Source organism: Lepisosteus oculatus, chromosome 4 (genome assembly GCF_040954835.1).
Source record: "Lepisosteus oculatus isolate fLepOcu1 chromosome 4, fLepOcu1.hap2, whole genome shotgun sequence".
Classification (NCBI taxonomy): Eukaryota; Metazoa; Chordata; class Actinopteri; order Semionotiformes; family Lepisosteidae; genus Lepisosteus; species Lepisosteus oculatus.
In genome coordinates this window covers 61589679-61605482 of record NC_090699.1, presented here as the reverse complement: position 1 = coordinate 61605482, position 15804 = coordinate 61589679, and the positions used below count along the sequence as shown (strand labels likewise).

The 15804-nt window shown below is 36.5% G+C and overlaps 2 protein-coding genes across 3 annotated transcripts in view; both read right to left on the bottom strand.

Annotated features, from left to right (window-relative positions):
* The window catches only part of atp2b2 (ATPase plasma membrane Ca2+ transporting 2), a 169117-nt gene extending 161574 nt beyond the window's left edge, over positions 1-7543 (bottom strand). The window contains exon 1 of the mRNA XM_015348202.2: positions 7393-7543. The gene's annotated coding sequence lies outside the window, so the exon portion shown is untranslated. The remainder of the gene's footprint in view (positions 1-7392) is intronic.
* Positions 7544-12361: 4818 nt separating this feature from the next.
* Positions 12362-15804, bottom strand: part of iars1 (isoleucyl-tRNA synthetase 1) — a 60719-nt gene continuing 57276 nt past the window's right edge. For both annotated transcript variants that reach the window (XM_015348263.2, XM_006631013.3), the window contains 2 exons: positions 15101-15253; positions 12362-12917 (listed from right to left, as the gene is read on the bottom strand). In XM_015348263.2, the coding sequence (XP_015203749.1) occupies positions 12835-12917; positions 15101-15253 (236 nt within the window). In that variant the 3' untranslated portion in view covers positions 12362-12834. The remainder of the gene's footprint in view (positions 12918-15100; positions 15254-15804) is intronic.

Sequence of the window (15804 nt, the reverse complement as noted above, 5' to 3'; positions counted from 1 at the left end):
CCAGTCATATTTAACCTGTGAAGAACAAAGCTTAACTTCAAGAGGTTTGCATTACGTAGAAGCGAGCAGAATGAGATGTGCGACACTCCTACTTTAGTACTTTCAGCATGTCAACAAAAAAATGAGAGGAAAAAATGAAAATCTGAAAATGTATTTCCAAATATTGAGGTAGTTCAATTAGGTAGCTGCGTCAGTAGAAGAAGGCTCGACAGCCAAAGCATCGTGTTTCTTTTCTTTTCTTCTCTTTTCAGCATCAAATAAACCTTGACTTGTTCCAAATATATATAATCCAGGTATTGGATGATATTCAAAGCTCAACTGGAGTGAAAATAAGAACCCACTATGGTGCTCTGGGTGCAGGGTAACACACCTCCGCTTTATATAAGCTTTCTCCAACTCTGTCCTACATACAGATGTTTGAGTTGACTTACTTAACGATCAATGGCAGGATGAGCTAGCACTTTTTTAAATGGGCACATACTGTACAGTAAGCTATTACAGGCCTAATCTATGGCCTTTTATTCTTAATGACTTTTATTTAAATTAAGAGTTCAATATTCCATGTGCCACATCAGTCATTAAATAATCAATCACACCTCTGCACATCTTTTGCCAAGACTGCCCACACCCAAGCCCTAGTGCTGAAATGGAATTTGTTATGGGTTATCGACCTGCATCTCTGAGGCTGAATAGACGAAGACTGTATGAGGAGTGATTATTAAGCTCATAAATTTCCGAATTTTGTATAAATATCATAAACCTCAAGATTTCTATTAGACCTTTCTGGGTAATATTTCTATTATGACCATGTGTTATGTTCCCATGGTCATGAAGGTTAATTTCGTTTAACAACAAGGTACATACATACAAGACAGGATTGAAAGTGCTAAGTGAAATCTAGGATTATGAAACAGAGGGTTAAATGAAGGAGGAAAGTAATATGAGTTAACAAAAAAACATAATAAAAAACTATTCAAACTCTATGAATAAAACATTATGAAGAATCCACAATTCATATCTATTTATTTTAATTGATCATTTACATCTTCTTGACAACGTGGGAAAGCAGTCCATATTTCTACAATGTGTGCCACATTGTACGGAACAATTTTGACTTTGGGTCCCTGGGTCTTTGTCCTTGGTAAATGTAAGTTTTTGACCCAGTCTAAGGTGTGAAGCTGGTTTTCCTCTAAGATCTGCTGGTACTTTGCATCTATATTCCCCTCAGTCTTGACAAGCTTCCCAGTCTCTGCTGGTGAGAGCAGAACACCTGAAGAAGGCTCCATAGCTGAAATGTTGCGTTTTCTTTCTTCTCTCTTCAGCATGGAAACCTATTACTTGTTCCTTTGCAGTCTACGCAAGCTGACGCAGCTACCCACCTATAGCATGATGCTGGAAGGCATGAACTGAATGATGCTCTATGTTGGGTTTGCATCAGACTGAACACTTTTCATTCAGACCAAAAAGTTCCAATACCTGTCTTGTCTGGCTGAAAACCATTTACCATGTGTTTGCTGAATTACTTTAGGTGCTTTGTTGCAAGCACCATGCGGGAGTTGAGGTTTTTTTTCGGTTCCATAACCTCTTTCACAAGTTAGAAATAAGAGAAAGCAATCGAGCCCATCTTGTGCATTTGTCTGCTTAAGGATTTTATCATGCCACTGTCTAGATGAATCCCAGAGAATCAGTTTCAACAGCATGGCCGTGCAGTTTGTTACACACCCCCACAAATCCTGGCGCAATGACTTACATTGTGATTTCAGGCGTAGCACACTTACTTAGCTCCCACTTCTGTTCGACGGTCCGATTTCACTGTGGGTCCTGAAGCAGTCATCTGACCTGGGCCTTGTCACTGAATTTCACGACTTTAAATCATTTTTTAATATTTCCACTGTTATCATCTGCTGAAGTCAAGCACTAATATGGTGCACATACTGTATTAGAACTGTTTCTAGACAATGTCCTTTTTGGTTGCTGTACATAGCTACCAGAAACCAACCAAATGAAATTTTTATAGTTTTTCTAGAACTGAAACAAAGCTTGAGATCAAACTGTCAATTCTGTACTCTTCTACATGATCAGTCTTGGCCTGTTTTTAGGACACTTGATGGAAAAGATAAAGTAGACAATTTTATCATTGCAAATTCTAACTTTGCTTGTGTACAAACCATGTAGAAAGTTTTTGATTCACTTCAGTTTGTGGTTTGACATTTTGATTACATTACATGAGTATTAAATGTTCACATGGGCCTCTTCATTGCCTTTGTTTAATATTCATTATGACATTTTTTATTAGGAAGGCAATTAAGTGATAAAAACAATGGGTGACAAACAAGAGAGGTTGCTCCTAAATAAAAAACTGTTTTGCCATAAAAGAAGTGTTTTTGTTCTAGGACAAAAAGTATATGCATTTAATTAATACACATTTTTTTACACAAAAAAAAGACAGCAATCAATCACATAAACAGTTTTCTTTAGAAATGATTGGCTAATCACTGGTTAAATATCATGACAGTACCCTTGCTTTAATTTGCAAACCGTTCTCATTTTGATAAAAGACCTTGTTATAAGTTGTTTCTTCCCTTGCATTACCAATTTCAGAGCAGGTCTCATAGCTGGCATTTCACAATTTGCTCTAGAAAGGCACTGCAGTGAATGATGTTTGAACTAATCCCTTGAGAGATTCTTTAAATAAAGCATTCATATGAACTGCTGTTAAGGTTTCTGTGTCAAATAAGGTGAACACCTCGTTTAACAATTCATGCAACAGTAATATGGAACCAATGAATAAACAACTTGTTTTTACTTCCTATTCTGTACAAAGAATTATCATAAACCTGGACATATTGGCCACCCAGACCCGGTCAATTCAACCTTTCTTTATAGAGCCATAGAGAAACGTCCAGTTCTGCCAACCACCGCAGAAGATACACCTTCAACACTTCTGCTTTGACAGGTGTTAAGTGTGCCCTAGGCCATGACAGATTAATAAACACAGTCTCATCTCATTACTAACACTCACCAGACAGATCCACAGATGCAACCCTAATTTCCATCTTTTTTTATGCCAAGACAGTTATCAAGAGACATAACAGGAAAATGAGCCCAGGACAAGAACAGCACAGAAGTAATTGAATGAATTTTGAAATGAGGAAATCAGGAATTCCAGGACTACAGATGAGTAAAGGGGTTATTTGTGCTTTAGACTTTTTGCGTTTGCTAAATTCTTGGAAAATTCCAGCCTTCTGATCATAGAGGTTGATACAGGGTGACATTTTTGTAGTTATTTACTGTACCAAACAAAAGTGTAGCTGAAAACATTTTGAGAACCCTCAGAAACAGATATGGCCAACAGGGGAAAAAAATAACTTGAATGCAATGTAAAAGCAATTATTTTATTTTTTAATGGGAAAAACTTTGGTTGTGTTTAGAAACAGCATTATTTGCTTGGATCATTAATGACATGGGGTACTACTATGCCTCATTTCCACTCCAGGGTTCACTGGCTTAACTCAGGCTATCCCAAACCAATAAAGAGACATATACAAGCACAGCCAGTCATAAGTTCTGGTCCTGTGACTACATGAAGGAGAGCGCATATGGAACAGCACTTCGTAAAGACTTACCTACATCAGAGACCCTTTAAGACAGTAGAACTTTCCACAACTACAACTACAGCATCTACAGCTGGGCTATTGCAATTCTTATTTTGTGTTCAGTGTATGCCTACATTATAACTAGAAGGAAAAAGGGAAAGGAATAAATGTATAAATGAAGCACTAATGTTTGTGTTTACTTACTGTGTGCACTAAACCTTCAGTAGTGATAGATTGTTCACTATACAGTATGTACATAACACATATGGTAAAACATGTACAACTGCACACCTGGATTTGTTAGAAGTACAATTACCTTGTTTTAGGCTGTATCAAATACCTATTTTGTGTACATCGTCACTAAATACTCTAAGTTACAGTACATAACAGAAATAATTAAAAGAGATTAATATTAGCAAACTCTTAAAAACAATGTGCTCTATAATATAATTTTAACTAACAAACAAACGGAAGGTGAAATGCATTAGTTTGCAGCAATATGTGGAATCTTTTGAAGGCCCTGTGTATTTTGAAATCATTGATCATTAAATCAATAGCTTATGTACTGGTTTATAGACAGGTAAAAAGTTAATGCACATATGTGATCTGTGTAAAAAACTTCACATATACAACCCACTGATATATGTGTTTAAGTTCATTCTGTGTAGGATATTCCACCCATGTCTTAGAATGATCCCGAAACACATTCGCCCTGATCCCACTCCATAATGTTCTGTTATTTTTATACACTTCTTTTCAGAGAGAAACATCATTCTGCAGTTTAAGTCCATTCACAAGCTATATCAAACATTTCAATTTTAAAATTTAAATATTAAGAAACAACGCACGGTTGTTACACTAGGTTGTAAAACTTTTGAACCATAACCAAAACGGAAATGAAAGCGAGTCACCTCTGCTTTGGCAGAAAGCAATTGCAATTTCATTCACCACAGTATGATTTATTTAATTTATTTAGCTTTAGCTTGTGTGCTTGCTTTCACATTACAAATTTAAACATCTTATATGTTAGGAATTTGTTATGCCTCTCTGTACCTCTGTACCTCAATCCCCCTGTATCCTAACACATACTGCAAAGTTACTGATATAGTTCATAGGCTGGCAGGACTGTGCTGCCAAAAGTGCAATCACCTCTTTTTATGATTTGCACCAGTCCTGGAGAAATGGCTGGAGAAATGGCAATCTGTCTAGGCATAGATTCCAAGATGTCCTTATTCTCTATTTCATTTTTTGGGAGCTGTAGTCTTCAATTATTACAAATTGAAAAGCTAATTTATTCACAATCGCTTGAAAAGGAATTCCGACAGAACATAAAACCAAGAGAAAGCTTAATTTCTACTGTATCTTTTGTTGACAAAGATTTATTATTGAGAAGGTCAGTTTCCGCATTCAAAGCTACGCAAATTATAGGATGTATCTCAGTTCTCATTCCTTTAAAAGGACTAGGCTTAAAAACAACCTTTACAGATTTTTTAGGGAGTTGTACTCTTCTCCTAAGGAATACCAGACCTGACCAAAGTCTGTCTGGTTTACTTCACCTAAGTAAACAGGTACTGTAGATTACGTGGCTTTTCCTAACTCTGGACTCTCTTCTGTTCTCATAACAATAAGGATTTTGAAGAGTGCATGTTTTTGGGACCTCTTACACAAATTAGGTTGTTACCCCATGCTTTTTTTCTGAGGGCCCTGACACTGGCCTGGCTTCAAGTCAGTCTAATGTCTACATCTCAACCTACAGCATATGTCTTCCCTCATGGACAAAAAATGTCCCTTGAAGTATCACACTATTATTTTAGATTTGCTGAGCAGACCTTCCTATCCAGTGCGAGCTATACACAGTTAAGGACTCAGGAAATGAATGGTTTTGAACCTCAGTCACAATCATTTGGAGAACTCTGCTAATACAACCCATGCTGTGCTCCCTGTCTGTGCCTTGATTTGATCTTAACACACATGATACAGTAGCACCACTCCCCTGACAGTGGATAGCTCCACCAGGCTAGTAGACCCCTCCTCTGCTGCAACAGAGTTCTTCACTGTCTAGATTTCAGAGGGGGAGACATCACTTCTGTGTCTGGATCAGGCACACCCTGTTACACTCGACTTTCCTTTAATTTTTATTTTCTGTTAGGTTTACTGCACCACATCATTTCCCGTGAAGGCTAGGTCCCATAAAGTCAAGACTGAAGCACTGTACTTCACTCTACCAAACTTTGGCAGCAGTGACCAAAGCCATCTTTTAAGACAGAAGAGATGACTTTGGTGAATAGTGAATATGGAAGAGAGGAACATACACTTTTGTAGTTGTATTGTGCAATACCTGTGATATGTCTTTTACCCTTGGATATAAACAAATACACTCTGACTAGGCCAATGTTTATCATTACAATATATTTTCCTCACACTTTACCATTCTGGAATTCCTAATTTCAGGTGAAAGGATGCAGATTTGGGCAAAATAAGAAAAGCTGGAGTGAAGCTTTACAAATTAAATATAAAATTACTAAATACCACCAGAGATGCCGTTTTTGGCCACAGTGTGGGTAAATCAATTCATAGACAATAAGAGTATAATTCATGAATAATGAAATTATCAATGAATTAACACTTTCTTGCCTCTAGAAAACGAGTCAGTTTCTGCCTGGTATGATTTCTTCTCAAACATTTTGTAATATCTCCAGTTATGACAGTGTCCAGTTTAGACAGTTGAAGCCTGGTTTATGGCTTAAATTAAAGCTAACATCATAAATAGATCTTCCTATGTTTTGGGAATATGTTTAAAGATAATAAACCCTCTTCAGCCCATCTGCTCATCATCAAATATATGGTTTAAGTAAAAATGCATTTTTATCATTGAAAATGAAGGTGATTAACAATCCTTTGAAAAGCAATTCCCATGGAACATAAAGCCAACAGAACAATTATTTTCTACTGTATCATTTGTTGAATAAGGGTTAATCTTGAGAAGGTTAGTTTCCACTTTCAATTATATGAAAATTCCAGAGTGCATCTCAGTTTTTATTCCTTTAAAAGCACTAGGTTTTAAAATAGTCTTTACAAATTACTGTAGGTCTTAAAAACACTGTTTTAGGATTTTTTTTCACTAACATATTCAAGCTTTGAATCTCTTCGTACCTTGAAGGGGTTTATATATCTGACCTTCTGCTGGATAATTTTGTATTTTTTACATAATATCCAACTACAAAAATTAAAAAAAAAATCTATAAAATAATTATCTCAACATTGTGTTCTTAGGCTAGACATACTAAAATTCCCCCAAATTAAAACTTTTTCAAAAGCAGTTTATTTGCAGTATCGGAGTATCTCAGTGACCTTAGTGTGGATAAAAGGATAAGCTACTTTTTTTAATAGATTCCTGCTTTAATGTTCTAGCGAACAGAATGTTAGTAATAAGATGGGAAAAAAACGTAGGAATATATATATTAAAAATCTATACCAGTTAAAACTAAAACTTACATTCATTTAAGAGCCTAAGTGACAAGCGCAAACAGGTCAATCACATACAGTATTTTTCATCAAGTCACATGATGGAAAAAAAGTTGCTGAACCTCAACCTAAAATATATTAAAAAAACGGGATATTTTAACATGCACAGCGCATTTTGAGAAATGCACCACCGCAAGGTCATACACATGACATTTCCACAGAATACTAAAATATGGCGCTGCTCAATCATATCTGTAATTTGAAACGCCAAATGAAAGGCTGATTTCAACGCCGGTGCTAATGTGTCTTATGATAATAAACGTCGTCTTACCTGCGTTTGCTGAGCACGGCACAAAAGCGAAGTGATCCCGTCAGAGGAGGGATGCTGTTGCTAAGCCGCAGAAGAGCGACTCCACTCCAGGGGCGCCTTATTAAACGCACGGAATTAAACAGATCCGTTTTCAGCTTGCTGCAAGTCCACAGTGACTCCCCAGACGGATCAACCAAGAAACTTAAAAGACCATGACTTGGTTTCTACCTGTAGGGCCCCCTAGACACTACAGATTGCGAATACAATGCAAAATCTTTTTTTTTTTATCTCATTATAAAAATTTTCGACAGGTGACATACCTGTCCGTATATCAAAGGCAGGTGTGTAGCGATCATTTAAAGGAATATTGGGGTTAAAATGTCTGCATTGTTAGACATGAAGTAAAGGAGACGTGGGGTTCTGTCATTAAATCTTAGATTTAACGCACGGAAGTATTTTTAACAGTAAACAACTGTTTTGAAAGAGCGCCTTAAGGACATTATTCTAAGAGCCTGCAAACAGGAATGACTGACGTTATCACCAGTTCAACTTGTAGCATAGTCAGATCTGCTGTAGTATTAAGAACCTTTGCGAAAGCAATAACTCTTAAAAATGTAATGTAATTCAACAGTTTGCATTCTCGATTCTAAATTATAACGTTAAATGTTGTAACCTGACAAGATCTTAGAATAAATCTAGTCCATTTCTGCATTACTGGTCCAGGTGCAGCATGAATGTTTATTTCGCATCATCCACCGATCAGTGTGTTTTTATATAAACTTTCAGCTGATTTAACTGCGCTCTTAACAATAAAATAATGATTTAAATGCGCAAGAATGTAACTTTTATTTTTTTTAAATCCCTTTGTAAATCTGGGACAGGGGCTCTAAGAAAGCATATATACAAGGGATAATTCTTACGTCTTTAGAACCCTATACCAAATGCTTTCTTACCTATTTTCTGTTGCTATGTGTTCCTATGAAGAGTGTTGAGTTTTGTAAAAGATCCTGCCGGAGAGGGCAAGAGAAGCTGAAACTACTTTTAACTGACTAAGATTTTTTCCATTACGTACCACACAAGCAAGGCCTGGGAAAAAAAGAAAGACCTTAAAAAAGGGGCACTCGGTCTGGTTTTCATTGACAAAGTCCTTACCGTCAGCCCTAAATGTTTAAAGATGCAGAGGCTTATTTTTTGTGTTGACAGACCGACAAAATACATATTCCTGCAAGGCACTTTTTTTCCTTTTCAGTTCATTTTAATCAAATATATAGCTCCTTATTTTTTTATTCAAACTGTTAACACACTCTGCACTATAGTTAGCCATTTGTTATTGGTTTAAACAGGTTATAGACAAGATCATATTATTTAGAAATATTTTCTAAATGCATATTAATGTATATTTTGCTGGAATGTTAAACTAAACTGAAATTAAAGAAAAAATGTTTGTACAATGTTTAGCGTAAACATTCCTAAAGAAAGTCCAAATATTGCACTATAAAGTACACCAAGGGGAACATTCATTGAAGATGGAAAAATGTTTACTTTGGATTCGGATTGAATTTCTGCTATATCCAGGAGGTGGTTTTATGTGGAACTTTTTCTAGAGCAGAAGTCTTTTCAAAAAAGCAGATTAGGTCTTATTCTTCATCTTAACCTCATAACACGCTAAGGAACATTTCATTATCAAGCAGATTGTCCTAGCCTGTACACAAGAGCTAAGACCGTGGGTGTTCGTGCAAACATTTTCCTCCACACAACAGTGGGATGACCACATCCATCAAGACTATCTCTAGGGCTTTTCCTTGGAATAGCAAGGTTGGCAGAAAACACCACTGATAGCAGAGCTCAAGGTGCTATAGCCAGTCATGATGGATCACGTCCACAGACTATTATACAATTTTACATAACACATTGTGACAAGCAACAGATGTGCTACATTGCCCTAAATATCATAACCCTCACAAGTGACACCTGTAACTAGTCAGACCCTGAACACTTATGTGACTAAGAAATGATGGGAAGATCTTTAGCAGCTACATTATATTACCACTATGTAGCCTGATTTTGTCAGATCACAGAAAATAAGCAAAGGTGGGCCTGATCGGTACTGAGATGGGAGACCCCCCAAAAGAAATGAGGGTGTTGCCGTCTGTAGCACTGGTAGAGCAGTGGGCTACACTGTTCATCCTGGACCACAATTTATAAGATGATACCTCACTATGGTCACAGGGGACTCTATACTGTATGAGATGATGTCTTATAGCTAAGACATGAAATATGTATAATAAAATAATATATATTAATATAATTCTATATATTTCCAAGTGACTTGGCCAATGAACAATTTGTTCTCAAGTGTAGGGATCTTAACACCCATTTCCTGACTTAATTACACACTGTATTTGCACAGTCTAGCCTACAGTACATGAAGTTCCTCTTTAATTCAAAGAGTTAATTTCCCACTTCTTCATCTTCATCTGAACTGCTGTGTAATGGGGGCAAAATGGCTCCCATGGTTCACCGAGGAGTGTGGTTCACCTCAGTGGTGGGTGAGATGGGTCTCTTAAACATAAACTTCTTTGTAAGGAATTAAAAAGCCATTTGTTCCAGGGTTTTTTCCAGACAAAACACTTTCTTCAGTTGTTTAGAAGAAATATAACCACAGGGCAGCAGACGGGTTTTTCAAAACTTCTGTGGATGAGGCCGGCATAATGCCAGAGAAGAAAGTGTCTCCAGTTTGAAGATCAGTTATCATTTTTCATTTGCAGGGTGTTTCTGTTCCACGACAATTTCCACAGGTGGTGGTGTCTTTAGTACAGTGATATTTTAAGTGCCAGGCAACTGCAAATGCTTTGGTATCGGAAGGCTTTCTACAGCATGTTCCACAAACCAGTTAGTCAATCGTCTTTGTTGGTGGGCTTAAAGGTTCATTGAACTACAACTTTAAGTTTATATTTTCTTTGTACACTTTTTTTCTAAAGTTTTGTCCTTTTCCATCGTTTTCATAACCTAATAAACTGAAAGATACCTTGAAACACATCAAAGATGAACACAACTACAGCAGCCACATAACCCTGGGCAGCGATATGGAGTAGAGGCTAGGGCTCTGGACTTGCAAGTGGAAGGCGCTTGTAAATGAGCATGGCACTTCATCCATATTATGCTAGTAAATCACCCAGCTGTATAAAATGTAGCTGCTTTGGATAAAAGCATCAGCCAAATAAAATATTAGTAGGTTATCAATCACCTGCGAGATGCAGAGAGAAGTTTGAATGTTGACCGTCTTCAAGCTTTCTCACCTCATTCATTTAGCCTAGTCTTCAACAAATAGTACACTTATAGTATGTCCACCAGAGGCTTAAAAAAAACAGGATTAAAAAGCTTTTAATGCTAGCTGCAAAATAACTTATTTTTTAGCAATGACTGAGTGCGAATGCACAAAGGGCCTATGATGAAGTGATCCTCAAATGTGAAGTGAAATTGTTGGATTATTAACAAATTCACTTCACCAACTTATCTACATCAATAACAATATTTAAAATATCACACAAAACACAAAGGACATTTAAAGAAAAGATAATGAATGCGAATGAGGAATATACAAATAAATGCATAGCTTAGTATTTTTAAATGGGAAAATGCTCCAGCCCTGCATATGTCTTTGTAACCACTACCATTAACAGTTCGGTTTTGCTTAACATTAGCATAAACAAACATTTCTGAGGCAAGCTCTACAGTACTTACAACAAAAAATCCAGGATTCAAGTACATCACACTTATGATTTGACAAACATAGCTAAAAGGTTTCCCTTTGGAATTGACTGAAATTTACAATACGCAATGTTGGGTCAGTAGAAATGTACATGATATGAATGCAATAAATCTCCAAAGACTCATCAAAATCATGCATGCTTTCCCAAAATGAAATGTTGAATTTGTATTGCTATACATAAAAGGTCTTTTCTCGTGAGGAATCCGAGTTACACAACTGCCTTTCAGCAACAGCACCATCATCTGTAACAGAAGTGAACTGCTGAACGAGCTGTTCATCTCTGAGCTTTCATCTAACTGCATGTTAAATCTTCTCTGGTACACGCCCATTGGAACACTGCTCTTTATATTTAGCTGTGATTTATATGGACCACATGTCGTGACTTGATGGATTTTACAAATGGGTGAAGCTCCTGAAAATTACAGATCAAAGGTGTCTGTCTAATCAATGATTAACTCACACTTTGTTTACAGTTCAACTGCCAAACCAGGTGGATATGAGAATGAAGACAGTAGTTCTGACTTGTACTGCATATGAAGAAAACACAGGAACAACATTTTTTAAGCCATTTTATTATGCATACCTCTGCACCAAATGATTCCCATCGCCAATATGGCAAAAGCTCACATTTTGCCAATTTATGTAGATACACTATCTTGATGAAAAGGTACCACAGAACCTAAAACAACTGCTCCTGTTTCGTTAACTCCCCAATCCACAGCAGGGACCTAATGCCAAGAATTACACAATTTAGGAGATAATAAAATTGTAGTTAGTTTGCAAGCAAGGCTAAGAATGATGTCATTTAACTCCCAACACGAATCACTGAAAAAACATTTTTCCTGAATTAACAGTGTGACAGCACAGAGCATTTCCTTTATCCTTTATATCTCCGAAAGGGAGAATGACCTTGACTTGGACATGCGCAGAGGCTGTATGAGGTCAAAATGCTTCCAAGAGAGAAAAATGCCAACTGCTTTTCTGGAAGATAAAATTCCCCAAACTGGAATCTTTCTAGAGGGAATTTAAGTTCTGTTTTTTGAACTCCTGATATCAAAAGCCATTCTATGCAGGAATATGATATTGAGACAGCCCTCTGAGGAAAAACATACAAAGAATAGAGCACAAACATCCTTTCTGAATTAAAAAAAACAATCCTTGTAAAAATTTACGACTCAATGGAAATACAGGAGGGTATCTGACCTCACATGTACTGTATTATTTTACTACCTTTTATTACATAGAACTTTAGAAGTGAAACAATAAAGGAAATGCAGATTGCAAAAGTTCTGCATGCAGACAAAGTCAACAATTCCCAACCCTCCTCCGCGTCGATAGTCCAGGCTGGCTGTCATTCTAGCTGAGCTCTCACTAACTTAATAAATCCTTAAGTGATCTGATAATAGGATTGATATGAACTCAGTTTTTAGCTCATAAACATGCTTAAGGATACCTGTTACATTTTGTGAGTAACTAATAGTTTTGCATAAAAAAAACAATGACAAGGATTTCAATCAAGCAGCTAGATCAATTAAGTAAAGAGCTCAGCTGGAACAAAACCTCACAGCTTTGATGGATTCCCAGGACCAGTTTTGGGAAACCCTGGACTAAACCAACCAATTTGTGGTACAATACTTAGATCTGGGATCTACATTTTCAATAGTGAATACCATTTCAATTCTTAAAAACATTTATGCTTCTGCTGTAGTAGGTAGAACTCTTACAAACACCATCTTCATGTTCAGTGTCTTCACTGAGGTCTGTTCTGTGATCTCTGAAATATATAAAGATGCATTTTATAATGTGTGCATAATAAGAAATAAAGATGCTTTTGCTAATGTAAGATACACAAAATCTGTAAAAGGAAACACTCCCAAATGTCTTGTCAAATTCTCGACAAATAATTATTTGTAATAAAACCTTATGATGATGCACTTTCTAAATATTTTATATATCTTGATGGCATCTTTTGACAAACTGGGATTTGTCAAAAAATACAGAAATAAAACACGGATTAAAACAATCAATATCTCACACTATGAAACAGTATGATGTCAATGTTATTGACAAGACTCTCCAAATTAAGAAAATTCAATGGATTATGGCGAATTGAAGAATTTAGCTTCAAAATGTTAAATGTAGATCAAATACAGATAATACTAGGTTGTAAGATATCACAAATAACTGTAGCTACCACTGTTGAAAATAAAACTGCAATTCTTCAAGAAACACCATAAATAACCAGAAATATCTGCAGCACGTCAACTGCACTGGATAATAAAAACCTGCCATCGTTCAAGAACAGACTCTGAAATGAATGGAGAACTTTTCCTGCAATGTATCTGTAATATTTCTGCATCATAGCCCTGATTCATTGTTTCAGATGTCAGACTGGAGAGCTCTAGGTGCCTGAGGGATGTGACCTACTTTCGTGTGTTCAAGTATATAAAAAAAACAAATACTCTGGACAACTTTAGAACCTTTATTCAAGTGCTTACAAGTTCTAAGCACTAATAGATCATTGTCAATAAGGCACTGCCTTAGTGTTTTGTCCGGATACTCAGTATATATCAAAGAATCTGGAACCAATTTTTTTGTTCACTTGCATATGTTTAGCTCTTTTAATTTTCTTTCTTAACCTTGAATACACAAAATTTGGTAAACATGGATTTTTTACTGAAAGGAAAAAACAACAGGCGACCATACCATCTTTAAATTACATAAAGTCTCAAATTGTTTTTGCCAAAAGCATTTGATGAACAAAATGTAAACAGCCATTAAGATTGTAAGAGATTTTTTTACTCTTTGACTGTTTTTTTTTTACTTTTATTGAGAGAATTATATAAGCTGAGGAATGCAGAAAGGGAACAATAAACAAGGTTTGGCAATAAAAAAAAACTTCCAAACTTTCAGCTAAATAACCAAATATGAAACTAAAATTGACCAAAAACATTTTTCACATCATGCCTATAATAAGCTAGGTGCTTTCCTGTGGTGATTGTGATCCCTAAAAAAACTAATTTTGTAACTGTCCATCACTTGTTAATGCCCTAAAAACCTGTTTTATCTATGTTCTTGCATTTCCATAGCCTTTATTCTAATTAAAAGATGAATATGTATCATAAACTGATGAATAAAACTTCACGGATACATTTAATTGCTAACATATTTGCATATGGATATTGGAGAAAAAAATCTTAAGTAATCAGTCTTTTCACATTAAGTCCTTTACAAATTCAGTGAACTACCAAGTCTGAGCAAAATGCTCCACATCTCCTTTAATACTATAAACAAATATTCCAATAAGCTCAAATTCAAACAAGGGCCATTGGTCATGTTAATGGTTTTAATTATAATCAAGTCAAATATACAAACATTGCAAACTATCCTCTTCCAAAGTTTCCCCAGAAGGGGGAAAAACGATCCTGCTCCATTTTTGGGGTGTGCGATATGCACGATGGAAGCATCAGATTCTTTATTTTTTATTACCATTTCTGTAATAAAAGATTTTACCATCTAAAACAATAGGCATAATTCAGTTTAACATCGCAAGCATGATTAAAAATTCGAATTCTTAAAAAAAAAGACTGTAAAAATGCAAGTCAGTGGTAACTGTTAAAGACTGAAACTTGTTCAACAAGGGTCCCAAGATGCACTACTTGTACCCATTGTCCCAGTCCGTGATTAAAAAAACAAAGCTCAAGATTATAGTGGCAGTAGACTCCCCTCTGCTTTGCCCTGACAGAAGAGTGATGGAACAAAGGAGCACGCTACAGCTCATTAACTAGAAATTCTCTCCCTACTGAAGATTAACTAAGCTCTAACAGAAGGTGATAGCTGCTACACACATACTTAAAGTGTTCTAGAAAAAGTGGTAAGTCCATTGTCTTCTTCCATATACCTCCACTATGCGTTAAAAGCTAAGCCTTTATAGTCATTGGGGCTGAAAGGCCTTACCTTCGCTCAGGGCCTCGTCAAGATATAGCTGGAGTCTTCGGCTTCGCAGCCCAAACACCTTTGCCGCTTCCTGCAGGAGCCCTTCGTATGTAAGCCCATTCTGGCCAGAGGGGTTAGCCAACAGCAGAGTTCCCACTTCTCCATTCTGGCATTCTAGAAGAGCAAAAGAGTGTTTTACAAAAGAGAGGGGGCCATCTGGATCAGCTGAAAACAGAGTGCAATGTGGCTTGAAGTCTGAACATTCAGGGTCTAGAGTGCTAACCATTGCAAAAGACTAAAAAGGATACTAACTGCAGGGCACTACAACCACAAGGAGAGCACGTCTACATATCCTTGAGTATTTAGGTCAACTACTTGACATCTTCTTCTCATCTTTATACATTTCAACAATCAGTACAGCGCTTAAGGCAATCTGGTAAATTACACTACAGGATCTGTATTCATACTGCTCATACTGCAAATATTCTAGCTATTTTCTGAATCTGCATAACATAGTAAATATCTGAAAAAGCAACTTTCATGGTAAGTAACAAAGCTGTCAGCTGTAAGCTGGAAACTGCCGGAAATTACAGAACGTACCAGTATGGTCTAAAACGTACCACGGTACGTACCGCTTGACTAAAGGACCATGGTTTACTGGGATACCGGTTTTACTGTGCACCTCTATTTAGTAGTACAGTACATTAGCTAGTAGAGATACAGAT